Here is a 15682-nt window from a genome sequence, read left to right as displayed (position 1 = left end):
AACAGCATGAAATTGTGTTGTCCTTAAAGGTCAGGGTATGATTATTTAGTTTGTTAGTCTCTTCTGGTTAAAGTGTAGTGCACCTTTAACGTGTGGAATTGGTGGAGTTACCCTTTAAGTTTCTGGTAACTGAAGTTATCAGAGGAAAGTAGTAAAGTAAAAAATGACATTATTTACCCCTGGAATGTAATGGAGAAGAAATATAAAATGGAAATACTCAAGTAAAAGTACTGGAGTAAATGATAAATAAAGAGTACTGGAGTAAAAAATAAATAAAGCCTAATTTAATTTTTTTTTTTTTTGACACATATTTATGAACCAACCTGGAATAAACATGCAACGATGGGAGGCATGAAAAGGGGTTTTTTTCAGGGATAACACAGAGCAAGAACAACAGTGTGCCTATAATGGATCCACCACAAGTCAATAAACCACAGAAACTCCTCTGAGAGAGAAAGCTCATTAGCCATAAAGTCATTAGTGAGTCTTCAGCCCTCTGCACGGCAGTGATGCTTCTGCATTAGTGTCTGTGTGGAGGAAGCTGTGAGCTCATCAAGGTTGGAGGACACGCCCTTAACTTTGGGAGCGGGTGCAGTAGGTGCACATGCTGCCTCCTCAGCCGGTGCTCAGCCTTGTGTGTGGAGAGAGCCAGCGACACATTCAGGGGTGGGAACTTGTATTATCACTCTTCGTCTTTTTCTCCCCTTCCTCCTCCTCCTCCTCCTCCTCCTCCTCTTCTTTGGCGCATCCGCCCGCCGCCGTCGAGCCCAGCCTGCCTGCCGCCTTCAGCTCCCTGTGGTCCCGCAGACTGGGGGGAATCCACCTGCCGGAGAGCGGACACACCTCGGGATGGACGCCCTCAAATCCGCCGGCAGAGCGATTATCAAGAGCCCCGGAGTTCCGAGGCACACATGGGGAACTTCCAAGCACGAAAGTGAGTGAGGCAACGTGTGTGTTGAAGTGTTTTAGATGTGGCACGGTGTTGCAAAGGCGGTGAAACGTACCTAGAGAGGGGAATAAGGACAGCGTGTGCCTCTGGCTGTGCGTACTGAGCTGACGGACTGTTGACGGAGCTTTTGTTTGTGTTGGTGCCAGATGAAGCTGAGCTGACGTGCAGTTACAAGCCGAGTCCAGTCTCAGGTGTAAAATGCTTTACTTTTACTTCCCTCTGAGTGGTGATGGATACTCCCACTGCCAGCTGTAATTACCAGAAACAACTGTAACATAAATTAAAACCAGCTAATTAGAACTGATGCCGAAAATGAGTTGAACAACGGAGGAGTTGATCCACAAAACAATTAGCTGGCAAGAGTCAGTTAATCATTCTTATTGTGTAATCAAGCACAAAAAAAGCCAAATAATTGCTGAAGTTCAGCTTCTCAAATGTCAGGATTTTTTTTTTTGGCTTTAGATAATTGTGAATTGAATATCCTTGAGTTTTGGATAGGGATGCATGACATATATTGGGCCAATAATAATAATTGGCCGATATTGGGAAACCTCAGCACAGTGGTGCAGTGGTTAGCACTGTTGCAAGAAGGACCTGGGTTCGAGACCCGGCTGGGGCAGACCCTCTCTGTGTGGCTTCCTCCCACTATCCAAAGACACCCAAAAAAAAGTAAAGTTAATCGTTTTTTCTAAATTGTCTGTAGATGTGGATGTGAGCGTGAATGGTTGCAACCCTGAAAAGGATAAGCAGTTTCAGATAATGGTTGGATGGTTATCGGCCGATAATGAAATTGAATAGAGCCGATAATCTGAGGCCAAATTGCTTTCACTAATTTTACACAAGCAGGGTCTACACACCTTTTTAAAGTTGGTTTGCAGTCTGCTGATAAACACAAAGAAGAAGATGACGAGAGAGCCAAACATGTGGTTGGCGGCGTGGATTGTTTTTTTTTACAGTTTAAGAGGAAATCAACGCAATTGCAGGAGAGAAAAAGTCTTCGAGTTGTAACACAATAAATCTTATTAGAGCTGTGGTTACCCTCAGGTTAGCTTCACCTACAGGAAAGGACTTGCTTTAGATAAAAAAATGTAAAATCATTGTTTATCTTATCGGTATTTGGACATGAGAAGTAGGTAATCGGTTATTGTTAATGGCTGAAAAACTCCATATCGTGCGTCCCTTGTTTTGCACTGTATGTCGGACAAAACATGACATTTAAAGGTATCGCCTCGCTCTTTTCATTAGACCCCGACAGATATGTTTTTTGGGGCTGATGCTGATTTGAGGTTGATAAATTGGCCGTTATACGCACATTTTTTGCAATGATCCCTTAAATGTGGTTACCAAATACTTGTGACAAAGATGGAGACAGGATTTTCACAGATTAACAACGTTGATAGACAACGTTGTTGTCTGAAATGACGTCAGTGTAATGAAACAGTAAACTTCACTGGGAATTTAATAATTACCTAAGCGTCTTTTTCCAATCAGGCTTTAGTTTTTTCATAGAATAAACATTGGACCTGCAACAATTCATTGATTAGTCGCCAACTATTCAACTATTGGCTAATTTTGTGTACAAATGTCCAAAATCGCTGATTTCAGCTTCTAAAGTGTGAATATTTACTGTTTTCTGTTGCCATCCATGAAATTAAACTGAATATCTACGTTTTGTGGACAAAACAAGACATTTGAGGACGTTTTTCACGGTTTTCTCATATTTTTTCAAAACTAAACAGTCGATTAACCCAGCCTGAGTATGATTAATATAGTAATCAATGAAATCACTTTGTAACTTTAAAATACTATAAAATCCACCAATTTGCACAGCCAAATCCTACAACTATAAATGAATATACTGAAGTGGGATCATCTTTATTTTAGACCCAATACCATAATTTTCATTTCTCTGTCTCCCTAAGGTAAAATCATGAGGTAGTTCATACTGCACCTAACAATCTTCTACATGTGTATTTTTCAGACGAAACATTCAAGACAATATAATACATACTGTTATTTCAGTCAAGTTTATGCTTTTTAAGGTAGTTTACCTTAGCACCATACAGTAGAGGTCAACTGAGAATGGCTATAGACAGATAGATAGACCGCAACCAAACAACAGTAACTACTTGAATATATTACCGTTAGCTTATCAAGTTATTCAGAGGGTAAATCTTCAAAATGTGTAAGGTTACTACAGCGTGAAGTACAGCAGGCTGTGAGCGCTGAGGGAAGAGGTCATAACAACAAACCTCATCGCACCATCAGTGACAGGCAGTGAGGAGTGAGGGGCTGCTCCGCTGCCTGCAGCCCTGCTGTCTCCCCGATGTGTGAAGTGTTGTCTTGAACGCTCCCTCCCTTGCAGCAACATCGCCTGCAAGCTTCTCCCTGCCATAAATGCTAGCACGCTGGTTTCTTCCTCCTCATCCTGGATTCCCGCTTGGGGAATAATCAGCCGCCCGTGCCAGCTTCCATTAAAACATGGCTGATTAATTCCTCAGCCAGGAAGATGTGCTTGGTTTCCTCAGCCTCTCTAGGAAATGTTCTACATCCATTATTGAATATTGAATATTGAGTCAGTGGGATTTAAAAGTTTTCTCACTGGATTAGGGCTTTAATGAGTCTCCCCCGATGGCTTTGCATGCGTTACATCTCGTGATGTCAACGTTAAGTGACAGGTTGTCTTCAATGGTTCAGGCTGTTAATGGCAGCTGGACTAAAAAAACTTCAAATCTTTGGCTTCTGTGCAATCATTGATGGATGGGAGTCGTTATTATTGTACCCAACACTGCCAGCATCACGACACTCTCCATCATCACCATGGCGACTTTATCACGACAAAAGCTGACAAACAAACAACCCCATGTTATTGAAAGAAATCGTCTGTGTCACATTGTCAGCAGGGAGCCACCTCATTGTGCTTTTCTTCTCTTACTGTTGTTGGCGCCAGATAGAGAGGGGAAGAAAAAAGGCAGAGTGATTTTTGTCAGAGGAGAATCCAGCTTGATGCGAGCGCCTGGTGACAGAGGCAGTTTGCTGTCTGGTTGAACCCCCATCAGAGGGGAGTCGGGCTGTAAAAATGTGAACACAGCAGCCACACACTGTACGGACAGACAGACGGACGGACAGGGTGACAGCTGATGTCCAGAAGCTACTTAGCAGGCAATTTGGAGAGAGGACAGCAGTCTGTATGCCAACATGTGGCAATGCGTCAAAACCAGCCGTAGGAATGCAAATAAGGCGACATTGCAGCTGCTTGGCACATTGGCACAAATTAGGTGTGAGTAAAGTTGGAAAAAAAAAAAATAGCGATGGATCATTTGTGTCCTGTCTACTGCCTCGAGGAAATTTAAACTAAAGTAACAGCCAAATGAACAGTTAATTTGTGTGCAGATTCCCTACATTAACTGTGCCAAGTTGTTTAATGGTGAGATTATGCAGGAACATTATGTAAAGCCTCGGTCATATAATGGAAAATCAATGTGAGTGTCTGCTGAAAGGATGGCACGTTAGTGCTTTGTTCTAAATGAGACTAGAGTAAGAGGTCGAGATGAAGGCATTTGATTGGACGGTTAGGGGCCACCCTAAAGTAGGGTTACGGACATGATTAATTAGCTGAGCATCTGACCTTTCTGCTAACATCACTGCAAGTCCAAACTCTCCCCTTGACCAACACTTGGGTCAATGTGTCTGCTGAACCCCTTTCAGACACGTTCCTCGTTAGGTTAATGACAGTTTTTCATGTCGGTCTGCGTGCCCTGGTCACTTATTTTACAAAGTCGTGATGGCAATCTTACTGGGTTGGACCAAGCAACCTTTCTTCAACATGTCCAACGCAGCACAAGTCTGAATTGGAAGCTGTAAAGGCTCTAAATGAATAGTTATTGAAGTGCGTGTCTCTTATGCTGAAAGAAAATAAAAGTGGGTTAATATTGAGACTTGTTTTAAGATGTTGGAGAGCTTCTTCTCAAATCAAATCAGTCAAAGAGAAAAGATTTTATTTTCCCTCGTAGAACAAAAGACGCTTCAACCACAGTAATAATCAAACCAGCCCTGCCATACTAAATTTTGTTAACAGCATGGAAGAAATGATGAATGTCCAGCGAAATGCTTTACATACATATTAAACGCACATATTACACTCACACACTTCTGTGCTTGGGTGCTGTGCTGACATTATGAAACGGACAACAGAATGTGCTGTCTAATAAATAACTGAGTTGATGAGAAAATGTGTTCACTGATAGACGAGAGGCTGAGGGTCTCTCTCTGTTATCCAAAGCTTTAATTGCAAAATAACTTGCCTGTGAGTAAGCACAAAACACTTTTCTCCCTTGGTAACATTATTTTTCTGCAGTGTCAATACTCATCTGAGCACGATGTGCCAAACATCACACCATCACCGTGGCTCTTTCTGCTACAATGAATATTTAAGCACTTGCCACCTATTTCTAAATGACCAAACACTGTCACTTTAACAGATAGATGGATCCGGCAAAGAAATGTGTTTTATGTCTGAGAAGGGCTAAAAAGTAATCTTGTATTCTCATGAAATTCACTGTAGATGATAACCTCCTTTTTTTACAAGGTATTCCTGATCCCCAAAAGAAGATTCGGATGAATTAAAACAAAATTGAAATGTCCTGTTACTGTCCCCACACCTAATGTACGTTTTGAATACTGTGTTCTGCAAGGCTGGCTGATCCCTTAGTGCCTGTTTCATCACTATTTATAACAACCAGATCTCTACCTCGGGATGAGACACACAGTCGGCATGATAAATAAGTAAAATACAGGCTGCATTAGCCCTAAAAAGAGCCACTGTTGTCACAAGTTAAAGACCAGGCAGAATCATTTCATGCTCACTCTGCCTGACTAAAATAAAAAGCTCTATTTCCGGACATGTATGAAGCCAGTCTTCAGTTCTTTGTGCCAGCAGAAAGCTGACATGTACAGCACTTCCCCATCGCCCCTCGTGGCCGTCCGTTGTCATCTGTTGAGGTCAAAGCCACTGGCAGGACGGAAGAGGACACAGCATGTGCCTGGAGTACAAGCCTTCCCCTTGGATCACATCACACAGAAGCGGTACGGACCTCTCTGCGTCTCAGAAGTCACACACACTTGCCCTTGGCGCCAAGGACGTCCGTGCTGTTACAGTCTGCATCAATTTAAAATGTTGTGGCTTTGGGACAGGCTGAGTTGAATCCTGTGAGAGTGTGTCCTTGGGTATTAGGATTGTCTTTCTGTAATGGTTTTAGTGGTGTAAATGTCCGAGCTTTTTTCTGCTGCACGGCCATGTGATCGGCATCAAAGAAAAAAACAGAAAAGAACTTAACTTTCTTCTTGAACAAACATCTCAAGCGTTATTGCTTTGAGGCACATGTCAGAATTTGCAGCTTGTATTGCTGTGCTCAGCAGCCCAGAGACGAGCTTGATCTGAAATTAGTGGACTCGGCAGTCGTTAGGTTTCGACCGGTTTGGAAAGTCTGGCAGTGAATGCAGCCTGCAGTTCTATTAAACCCGACGGAGGCTTGACTGAGTGACGCGCGGGAGGCGGTGGTGTCAGTTAGCACTGACCCTCGTGGAGCAATTATCTCTCAATGGCTCATTAAGACTCAGGAAGCCATGAGTCAGGGACACGCCAGTGAGGAGGAGGAAGAGCAGAAGCAGTGGGGGGGTGGCGGGCATGATGGGAATATCCAGGATAATGAATGACAGAGGGGATGTCAGCGATATATTGGTAATGAGGAGGGTGAATGCTGGGATTAGCGGGGATTCCTCTGCTTTCAATGTGACAAAAAAAGACGAGGAGCTGATAATTGGGGACTGATGGAGCATTTGGAAATTGTGTAATGATGCAGAATTCAAGCGTCGACAATGCTGTTTTGAGTATCAAGCTTATTTAAAGGGAGGTTTTACTCAAATTACAGAAATCATATTTTCTCACCACCTCTAGAGATAACAGGCCAAGTAGATGGTAGGGTTTTTTACTAAGGTATTCAGTTGGCAGACCCTGGACTTATCTTAACGGGATGTCTCAAGGAAAGGTTGAATTTGCATACAGTACGTGACCTTTCACTGCAGTACCCTGTTTACAGTGCACGCACAAACACGCATACTCCATGAACAGACGGAGGAGGATAAGAGACGAGCAGGGTTCAAGTTGGAGTGTATACATTTGTTAGTAGTGAAGTGGCTTTGCAGAATATTCTTGCTGTAACATTTCTAAGCCCTGTTTCACATCATGCTGTCACCAGGATCTACAGCATATAGAATAAATGCAGTTATTTAGACCTGGTTAAGCCAATATGTGCTCTTAGCTGAGCGTCAGTGTCTCAGGCGACAGTTTAACAGAACAGATTTCCCACCGATACCCTGCATAATTCATGCTCACACAGTCATCAGTCTCACCAGTCGAAGATAAGATGATAGTGTTGCTAATGAGTTTTTCATGGAACGTGCTTTTAGGAAAGCAACCTGTCTAATGGATTTCTTATTTCAAAGTTCAGCCGTTGCCAAAATTGCGGGCTGCTGCTGGCATCACATTAATGATTTTAAGTCATTTAAATCTACGGCGTCTGCCTCTGGATCCTTTTAATTCATGGCTCTAAAAACTCAATTATTATGAAATAATCAGGCCCTTCTTTTGTCTTTTATAGAATAGAGAGGAAATAAAACGGTGGCGTACGGGGAATGTGCCTTAAATAGACTCAACAACGCTGTTTTTTTCCCATCCAGAAGTACCTTATAGCTCTGTTTGGCAATGACTCAGGGAGGCTGATGCTCAGTTGTATTCAGTTGTATGAATAATAATCAGGGAGTAGAGGATTTTGTGTGAGTGCACGACCTTTTGACTCTTTCTGCTTTTCCCAGAAGAGAACTTTATGAGCCAAATCCCCCCCATCATTGTGATTAGTTGGATTATTGTCAAAACCTCAGTGACAGCTCTGCAGACTTTTTATTTGTCTGCTCCCTACATGACTCTTATTTTCACCACAGTTTTTAATTTCTGTGGAACTTTATGCACAATTCCAGTGACAGACTTCTTTGACTTTATTTCCTTTTCTGTGTCTCTGACAAGTTAAATATTATATTTTGTCAGTGTTTGACTTGTGTCCCTTTCAGCCATGCTAGCGACAGGCTCTATGGATGGCAGTGTGTTGTCGGTCGGTCCAGACTGAAATATCTGAACAGCTATGACATGGATTCTGATGAACTTTTGGAGACATACCTTGTTTCCCGATGACGTATCCTCATGACTTTGACGATCCCCTGACTTTTTCACTAGTGCCAGAGCGAGGTTGAAATTAAATTTCTCTTGTGAAGCATCTTGAAAACCTTAAAGTTGGATGGACTGCCATTAAATTTGGTACAGATATCCATGTCCCTCTCAAGATGGATTGTAACAACGTTGATGCTGATATCCTGACCTTTTACTCTAACCGCATCCTCAGGTCGCTCGCCGACACACTAAACTAAGATGGTGAACATTATACCTGCTAAACACCAGCATGTCTCCTCTGCAAAAGAGACTGCAGGGGGTTGTTTTTCCTGAGTCATTGATCTCTTCTCGGCCGATTGATGTTCAGTAAGTTAGGCTCCACGGCCTTGACCATGGCTCTGAAGTATCACTTGCGTAAGTGTGCTGTGTATTGATAAATCCACAGTGCTGTTTGAGGCGTTGAAGTATCAGACAAGTTTGTAACGGCACATTTGTCTCTTAGTCCTTCATCTACAATAGTCTCTCAACCATATGCTATAAAAACTCAATTCTATACCATCTCGTGGCCGATATATTCTTTAGAGTGACGTCACCCTCACGATCAAAGTGACAAGTAGCAACATGTAGTCACAGCAGAGCACGGATCATAGAGACCCAATATTTCTATGATTGTTCAGTAGCATCTGTGCTGCTTAAAACACAGCCCAGAAAAAGCCACCTCTAACAAAATAGGGTAATTTGGCTTGAAAACAATGAATACCAGTCTGTCTATGTGGATTTATTATCTGTTTCGGTTCAATCACCCTCTCGTGAATCCACTTCAGGTTACAAAGGTGCCATTTTTGGTCGTACTTTCCTCCATCAAGAGGATGTATTAAATGGATTTAGGATATTGTCACACTCAACATGCTTCGAGCAGGTTAAATGCACCTGTGGAGCAATTTTTTCCGGGTTTGTTTGGGCGGGCAGGTGAGGACAATTCAGCCCCATGCTGGGTTGACAAGTGCTTCACTCCACTAAATGCTCCTCTTGTCGCACTTGTCTCCTTGCGTTTTAATCCGGTGGTTGCCATGGGTATTTTGAAATTTAATAATGCCCCATTCTTTTCCTGTCAAAGGCCTGGGTTTAGTCAAAGCTTATCGGGAGCCCCTTCTGTCCTTTATTCCTCAACTATCATTTCTGTATTAATGCCTAAAAATCCTCAGGGTGCCAGGGAGATTCAACTTAATTCTTCCTTTTCGTTTAAAGATTACTTTATCACAATTTAGCGGAAGATACAGTGGGGATCTTAGCTTTCTTTGTAGTCACGACAAAGGCGTTTGTGTGAGTGATCTGTGTGTTAGTGCTGCTGTCACTTTACTTTTTTGTATTGGGGGGTTTAGTTTAACTGGAAAGGTTACTGCGAATGTTACGTAAAATCTCCATCAACTGTTGACTTCTCTATTGATTTTATTGTATCTGAGGTTGAAGATTATCCTCCAATTACCCAATTTCTACCCAACATTCATATGCTGAATCAAATTTGTCATGACTTTGATTTTTTCCCCTCCTTCACGTGCTGTGGAGTTTATTTTCTGTTGCACTCAACACATATTGATTTCTCAAGCCTCGGCCTCATGTTATTAAAAACTGCTCCACATCATACTCTATATTGATTTTCTTTGTGAGGCCTTTGGGACTTGTTATGGCAAGTATATAACGTGGCCAACAGTATATATAGTGTGAGTTGTAAGGGGATATATTTGGCAACTCGTATGATCTGTTTAAAGCTTTCCGGGTTATCTAAGCCTAAATCTGATCACTGTGTTTGCCGGTTTAAAATTGACAGCCATGAGGGCTGAGGGGGGAACACAGACTCAGTTTCACCCTCTGTAAGCACTAACACATGTAATCAAACCACGGCTCAGGGTCTTATCTACAGCTCATTATTATGCAGCTCTGCGCCGTCTCTCTGGAGTGTTTTTAGCACCAACAAGGTTCCCTGGCCTGAAGTAAAGTGAATTATGCAACGAGAGGAAACTGAGAGACCCTATCTTGGGAAAGATGCCTGCTGCAATGATAGCGCACACATAGGCACACAAGCGCTATCCAGCTTCCTGCTTAGTGTGCACAGTGAGGCCCTAACATCCAAGACCTTTTTGTGTGTGATGTGTGTGACAGCTGTCTGTGAAATGGGATATGCTGTCAGTCCAGTGTGGAGAGTCTTTTTGAGCATGTTTTCAATTGTGAAACTGTGTGTATGGAGGAGAGAGATTAAGTGCTGCAGATGCCTGTGTGTACTCTGTGTGTGTGCGTGCATGCATATCAGCTGAACCTGCTCCTCCGCTGGAGAGCTAAATCCCATCTCCGTGTTCTGTTCCTCTGAAAAATTCAAACTCGCCTCGCCATTTCAGACACATCATGTTCCCATCTGAGCTCGGCACCAATTCGAGGAGCCCACACCTAAAAATAACTTTGTACCTTCAAAGTGAAAATGGAAAACTCCTGTCCGCTGTATAGAAAGAAAGCGTGCGTGCCATTACGGCTCAGACAAAGCACAAAGAAGCCCAGCAGAAGTTTTCTCACAGGACCAGTTATCCTGATGTTGTGGTTGTCGGTCGAATTGAGATGAGCCGTTGATGTTCAAACCAACTGAGATTACTTGAATTAGCTTCCAACTGTTTCCTCTGACAGACGTGATTTTGAATTCTGAAGCCAGATGATGGTGATTGACTTGAAAAGCTGCAGAAAAATGTAAGAAAATCGCCGCTGCTCTTCAGTCGTCTTGATGCATTTTTCTTTTTGTTTCGTCTTTAATTATTCACATCTGTTTTACATAAAGTTATTTTTAGGCGCCCTTGGCTAAGTTGGATAAGGTCACACCATGAATATAAGGGCTTAATTTCCGCCGGGATTGTGGAGGACGTGTTTACTTACGCTTTTCAAAATCCTATTTTTGTCTCATTGTTCTGTTTGCGTCCTCTCTCTGTTCAGCTGCTTAAATTTAGATGAGAGAAGGCTCCAAGGTGATACAAACGTTGATGGGTACATTTGAGTTGCCTTCGGTTGTAACTGTGATCACAGCAATAAGCATCAACAGCAACAGCAAGTGATCTGCAATCTTTTTTTTTATTTGCCCTGGGTATCACCTGTCAGGCAAACTCTGACAGGCTGTAAAGATGAAGAAAGCACTTCTACCTCCTGTGTATGCTCTTCAGGTTTTGTTATTCTCCAAAATGATGCTACAAATAGCTCAGTGCACTAAAGAAGATGGAAAAATGTAACATCATCAAAACAGTATCAAGTTTCTGTCAAAGTAACTTACGTAGCATTTGTCATTTTTAGCCATGCTAGTGACATGATTCTGTGGATGGTAATGTCAGTTTGTCAGTGTCAGCAAATTCCTGCAAAACAAGGGACATCTCCACAGTCACCATTGTGAACATATTCAGGTTGGGTGATACGTTAAGATTTTCATCCGTTCACCGATGATGTGATGATGAAACAGATTGTTTAAAGGTCCGTCTCTTTCACCTGCTACTAGTGAACTGTCTCATGAACGTTGTATTTTCGAGTTAGGACCATTCAATTCAATCCAAATAAGAGAGCAACAACAATGTTTTCTTTTTAAACAATTGTTTATAGGCTATTAATAGTGATGCGTTACCAGTAGCACATTTTTAAATTAGTTTATTTTATCTGCATTCAGACGAAAAATCACAGACCGGTAATCAGAAAAATGCGGAATGTTGGCCCCGATAATCAGCCAAGACTATAATCAGTCTACCCCTGTTATGTGTATCTCTTCAGCTGAAGGCACAATAACCAATTTTGTCATATGTCATTTGCTAGAAGTTAATTATGCCCCCCTCACCTCTGAAACAAACCCACTGTATGCCCTTTAATGTACAGCACCATCAACCCTCTGCAGCCAAATCCAGCCCAGGATCTTTTTCTTACGCATTCATATAAAGTAACGGCCAAAAATATATCAAGAAGAAATGTCTAATTTAGTTTGAATGAGTCATTTTTGAACTGACCAGCACAGCTCAAGCACTCCCATTGATTACCCCGTCAGTGCCCCCTGCTACCCCAAAGACGTGAGACGTGACAAGCTCGAGGTATCCGGCTGTGTCAGACTATAGCGCCCATCAGTCAGCTGGAAGGGTCTAAGTGTTCTACCGCATTAGAGGGGATTCCTGTGGGAAGCCCTCATCTATTAAAAGGGGCTCAGAGATGCACTGTCTCAAATGAGATCAGCAGCTCTCGAAGGTGACTTGTTTGGCTTCGGTGCGATGATGGATGGGAAAGCTAATGATTGCCCAAGCAAAGTGTTGTTTTTCTCGCGCACAGCTTGACACAGGGATCGGAAAACACAGAGATTCTGTTTTTCTTTTACGAGTCACGGCTTTACCCTTGAATAGAAAAAAAACCCAACTGAATATAATGCTGTTATTTAATGAATGGATTCGTGTTGAGGGAGCTATTTATGGTTGATGAAGATGTTCAGAATAGGAGCCAGTAACTCCAGGGGGAATAAGATCTGTATCGGCACAGAGAAACTCATGCCCTGTTTGAATTGCTAATGAAAACAATCCTTCCACGGTGCTGAGCGATTATGCTTTATGAATAAATAGCCGCGAGGAAAGATTTCCTTCAGTATGTAAGATTCTGCGTTGTTAATGTGGTTAATGTCATTTGGCATGATTCTTACTCTTTCTCTATCTGAACTTTACTGCAGCTCATAATAAAGGTGTTGATGGAGTCATTCTTCTCAAACTGCTCTCAGAATGTTAAAGTAATAACTTTAGGATTTAATATGCTTACAGCTCAGTGGGTAGAAAAATGGATGTCGGTGCTGCGGACCTGTATGGAAATCTCAAAAGTATTAATTTAAGAGACAGCAGCGTTGATGTCTGACACTGACAAACAGTGTCTGCTGAGTCACTCAATAAAAATGACACAAGGCACTTTCAGTGGACATTTACTGTTGAAGTCACCTCCGTATTATAGCGCCCTTTTGTCAATGATAAGCTATAACTGTCAGCTTGTAAACAGTCTGTCCTCTCTTGCGCCGTTATGTTTTGATTAATTAGTGCACAGTGAAGTCGATAAATGAACCTTTAAATGGCTTTACACAAGAATTTCTAAATAAATCCTTTATGTAACAGATGCCAACAAGTCATTTTACCTAAACAGCTAAATAGATTGTGGGTATATAACTGCTCAACGAATGATTCATATGAGATTTTTTTCAATCTTCCACCTCTATGATTTAAGCTGGTGTTTTTCAGTCCTGCTGGGTTAGATGTTTCCCTGCTCCAACACCCCTGATTTGAATTGGTCGTTATCAGGCTGCTTCATCAGGCTGACGAGCTGATCATTAGAATTAGGTGTGTTGGAGCGGGAAAGCATCTAAAACATGCAGGAAAGGGACAGGAACAGAACTGGAAAACACTGGTTTAAGCAACTTAAATTACTTGGTTGCTGTTGGAAAATGGCGGTGGTTAAAAAACAAAAATCACAATGTTGAATGTACAGACACAGGCTGAAATCTGTGATCAGCTGTTTCCAAGTCAGAATAAAGTCATTATTTTCACAATAATAGGCCGCTAGGTGGTATTTTCTTGGCCACTTTGGCGAAAGAAAGAGACTACTTGGCAATATTTTAGGCTTTAAACAGCATGCAAACAGGGAACCTGATAAAGTTAATGAGGGAAAAGGAGTTAGTTACCTCACTGAGAAGTTGGAGGTGTGCAGCCTGTTGCCTGTAGCTCTTCATCTAACAACTCCATCTTGTTTCATCACTGACTGACTGACTACTCCTTGACAAAGGCCGAAAATGAACTCTGTTTTGCTCTGTAGATGAATTTTTGATGAACGATAGCAGTGTTAAACTCACTGAACATGGTGCATTTCCTTATTAGTCAACTTCAAAATAGTTTCACCAGTTAAATGACTTTAATGTGAAGGTGCAGCTGTAGGAAATGTTAATTTTGCATTAGCAGTTCATTAACTCAGTGCTTTTTTTGCAAAACCCTGGTGTACTGGGCATTACCACTGTTGATCAGGCTTATCAGTCGGTAGAAAAATTTTGTCCCTGTGGCAACCCTACCAGCAGCATCACTGGACATGGATTTGCCAGGTGACCTGGAAAACCTAAAAGCTGAAAGCTAAAAAGCTAATATCTCAGTGAAGCTGAGGGGAACTGTGTCTGATGATAATTCTCTGTTGACTTGTCAATACAAGTGACCCGTTTCATAGACACACAGACATTTGATCCATCCATCCATCCGTCAAGGGAAGAAAATATAGATTTTTAGCTGCTTTAATCATTGAAAATATGACTTATGCTGCTGTTTCTTGAGGTGAGGACAGTTTCAGATGGGCTTGACTATGTCATACGAGCTAGGTTAGGATATGATCTTTCCAGCCCTTTAAAAAAACATAAAAACAAAAGGTTGCTAAAAATGGATTACTTAAGAGTATTGTGAATTAATTCTGGCATTTCCACCTGCTCTTAGTTTGTAAAAAATAACATCCTTAATAAACAGGAAGACACATGGGGTTTAAAATCTTGTTTTCCACCTCCACTTTAATAGGAAAGTGCTGCTGCAGTGACATCCGCGTCTACCTTGAATATCATTTATTTGACTTTAACCAGATACACAGCACAGCGTGATTTTTCCTCAGTCCTCTGGGGGAAAAATGCTGTTTCTGGTTTAGAGTGATTGTTATTTTCATGTATTGTGCTGCCACTGTACAAGATGAATTCTGCATCCTGGAAATGTCGCTTTATAAAAAAGAAAAGAAGGAATCATTGTGTGCTTTTCTGGCTCAGTCCTGCCCAGCGTTGTGCCAACCAACTGTCACTGTCTGCGGAGCAAATATTAGCACTGTGGGATGCCAGCTATAAATAGAGTACAGGAAGTCATTCAGGAGCCGTACTCAAATGTCTGTGTTGACTTTTAATTTGAAGCATATAATAATGCCTGCCCGCAAAATAACCCCTGGTGTTAATCCCATTGCAGTCCCTGGACACTTCTGAGGACAAAAACATGCTTCTTAGTGTAGAGTAGATAAGACTGTTTAGCTGCTGTGTGTGAGAACGTTTGTTTGATCCTTTCTGAATTAATGATTCACATAACCTTTGGAGGATGGATACTGATGGGGGTAGTTGAGGCCTATGTTTTGCATAATAACTGCAGTCAAAGGCAATTAGCATTCAGGAGATTATAGGGAAGTCTTTCATCAAGCTGCGATCGTTTTTTTGGTTATCGTTTTCTAATAACTTGCTTATCGCACATAATGTATCTGTCATGCTTCAAGGCACACTTAAAACAGTTATGAATGCTGATATCTTTTATGTAGAAATGAAAGCTTAGTTTTTATCAGTTGTACCATAAAGTCCTACATACTTGTATATTATAATAGCGTGTCATTTTTGGGAATACTGTACAATTTATGCTTAGACCTGAACTAATATCTCTCACGTGTCTGCATGCTAAATATTAAGCTACAGCTAGCCGCTG

At 41.7% G+C, this 15682-nt stretch overlaps 1 protein-coding gene across 1 annotated transcript in view; it reads left to right on the top strand.

Moving 5' to 3' along the window:
* The first annotated feature begins 424 nt into the window (after positions 1–424).
* LOC311271402 (low density lipoprotein receptor adapter protein 1) overlaps positions 425–15682 on the top strand; it is a 51161-nt gene continuing 35903 nt past the window's right edge. Inside the window, exon 1 of the mRNA XM_084377045.1 lies at positions 425–934. Within this exon, the coding sequence (XP_084233171.1) occupies positions 850–934 (85 nt within the window). The 5' untranslated portion in view covers positions 425–849. The remainder of the gene's footprint in view (positions 935–15682) is intronic.

Source organism: Pagrus pagrus, assembly GCF_965226575.1.
Source record: "Pagrus pagrus genome assembly, chromosome: 16".
In the NCBI taxonomy this organism is placed as follows: domain Eukaryota; kingdom Metazoa; phylum Chordata; class Actinopteri; order Spariformes; family Sparidae; genus Pagrus; species Pagrus pagrus.
Note: the sequence above shows the minus strand (reverse complement) of the source record. Positions and strands in the feature narration are given on the sequence as shown.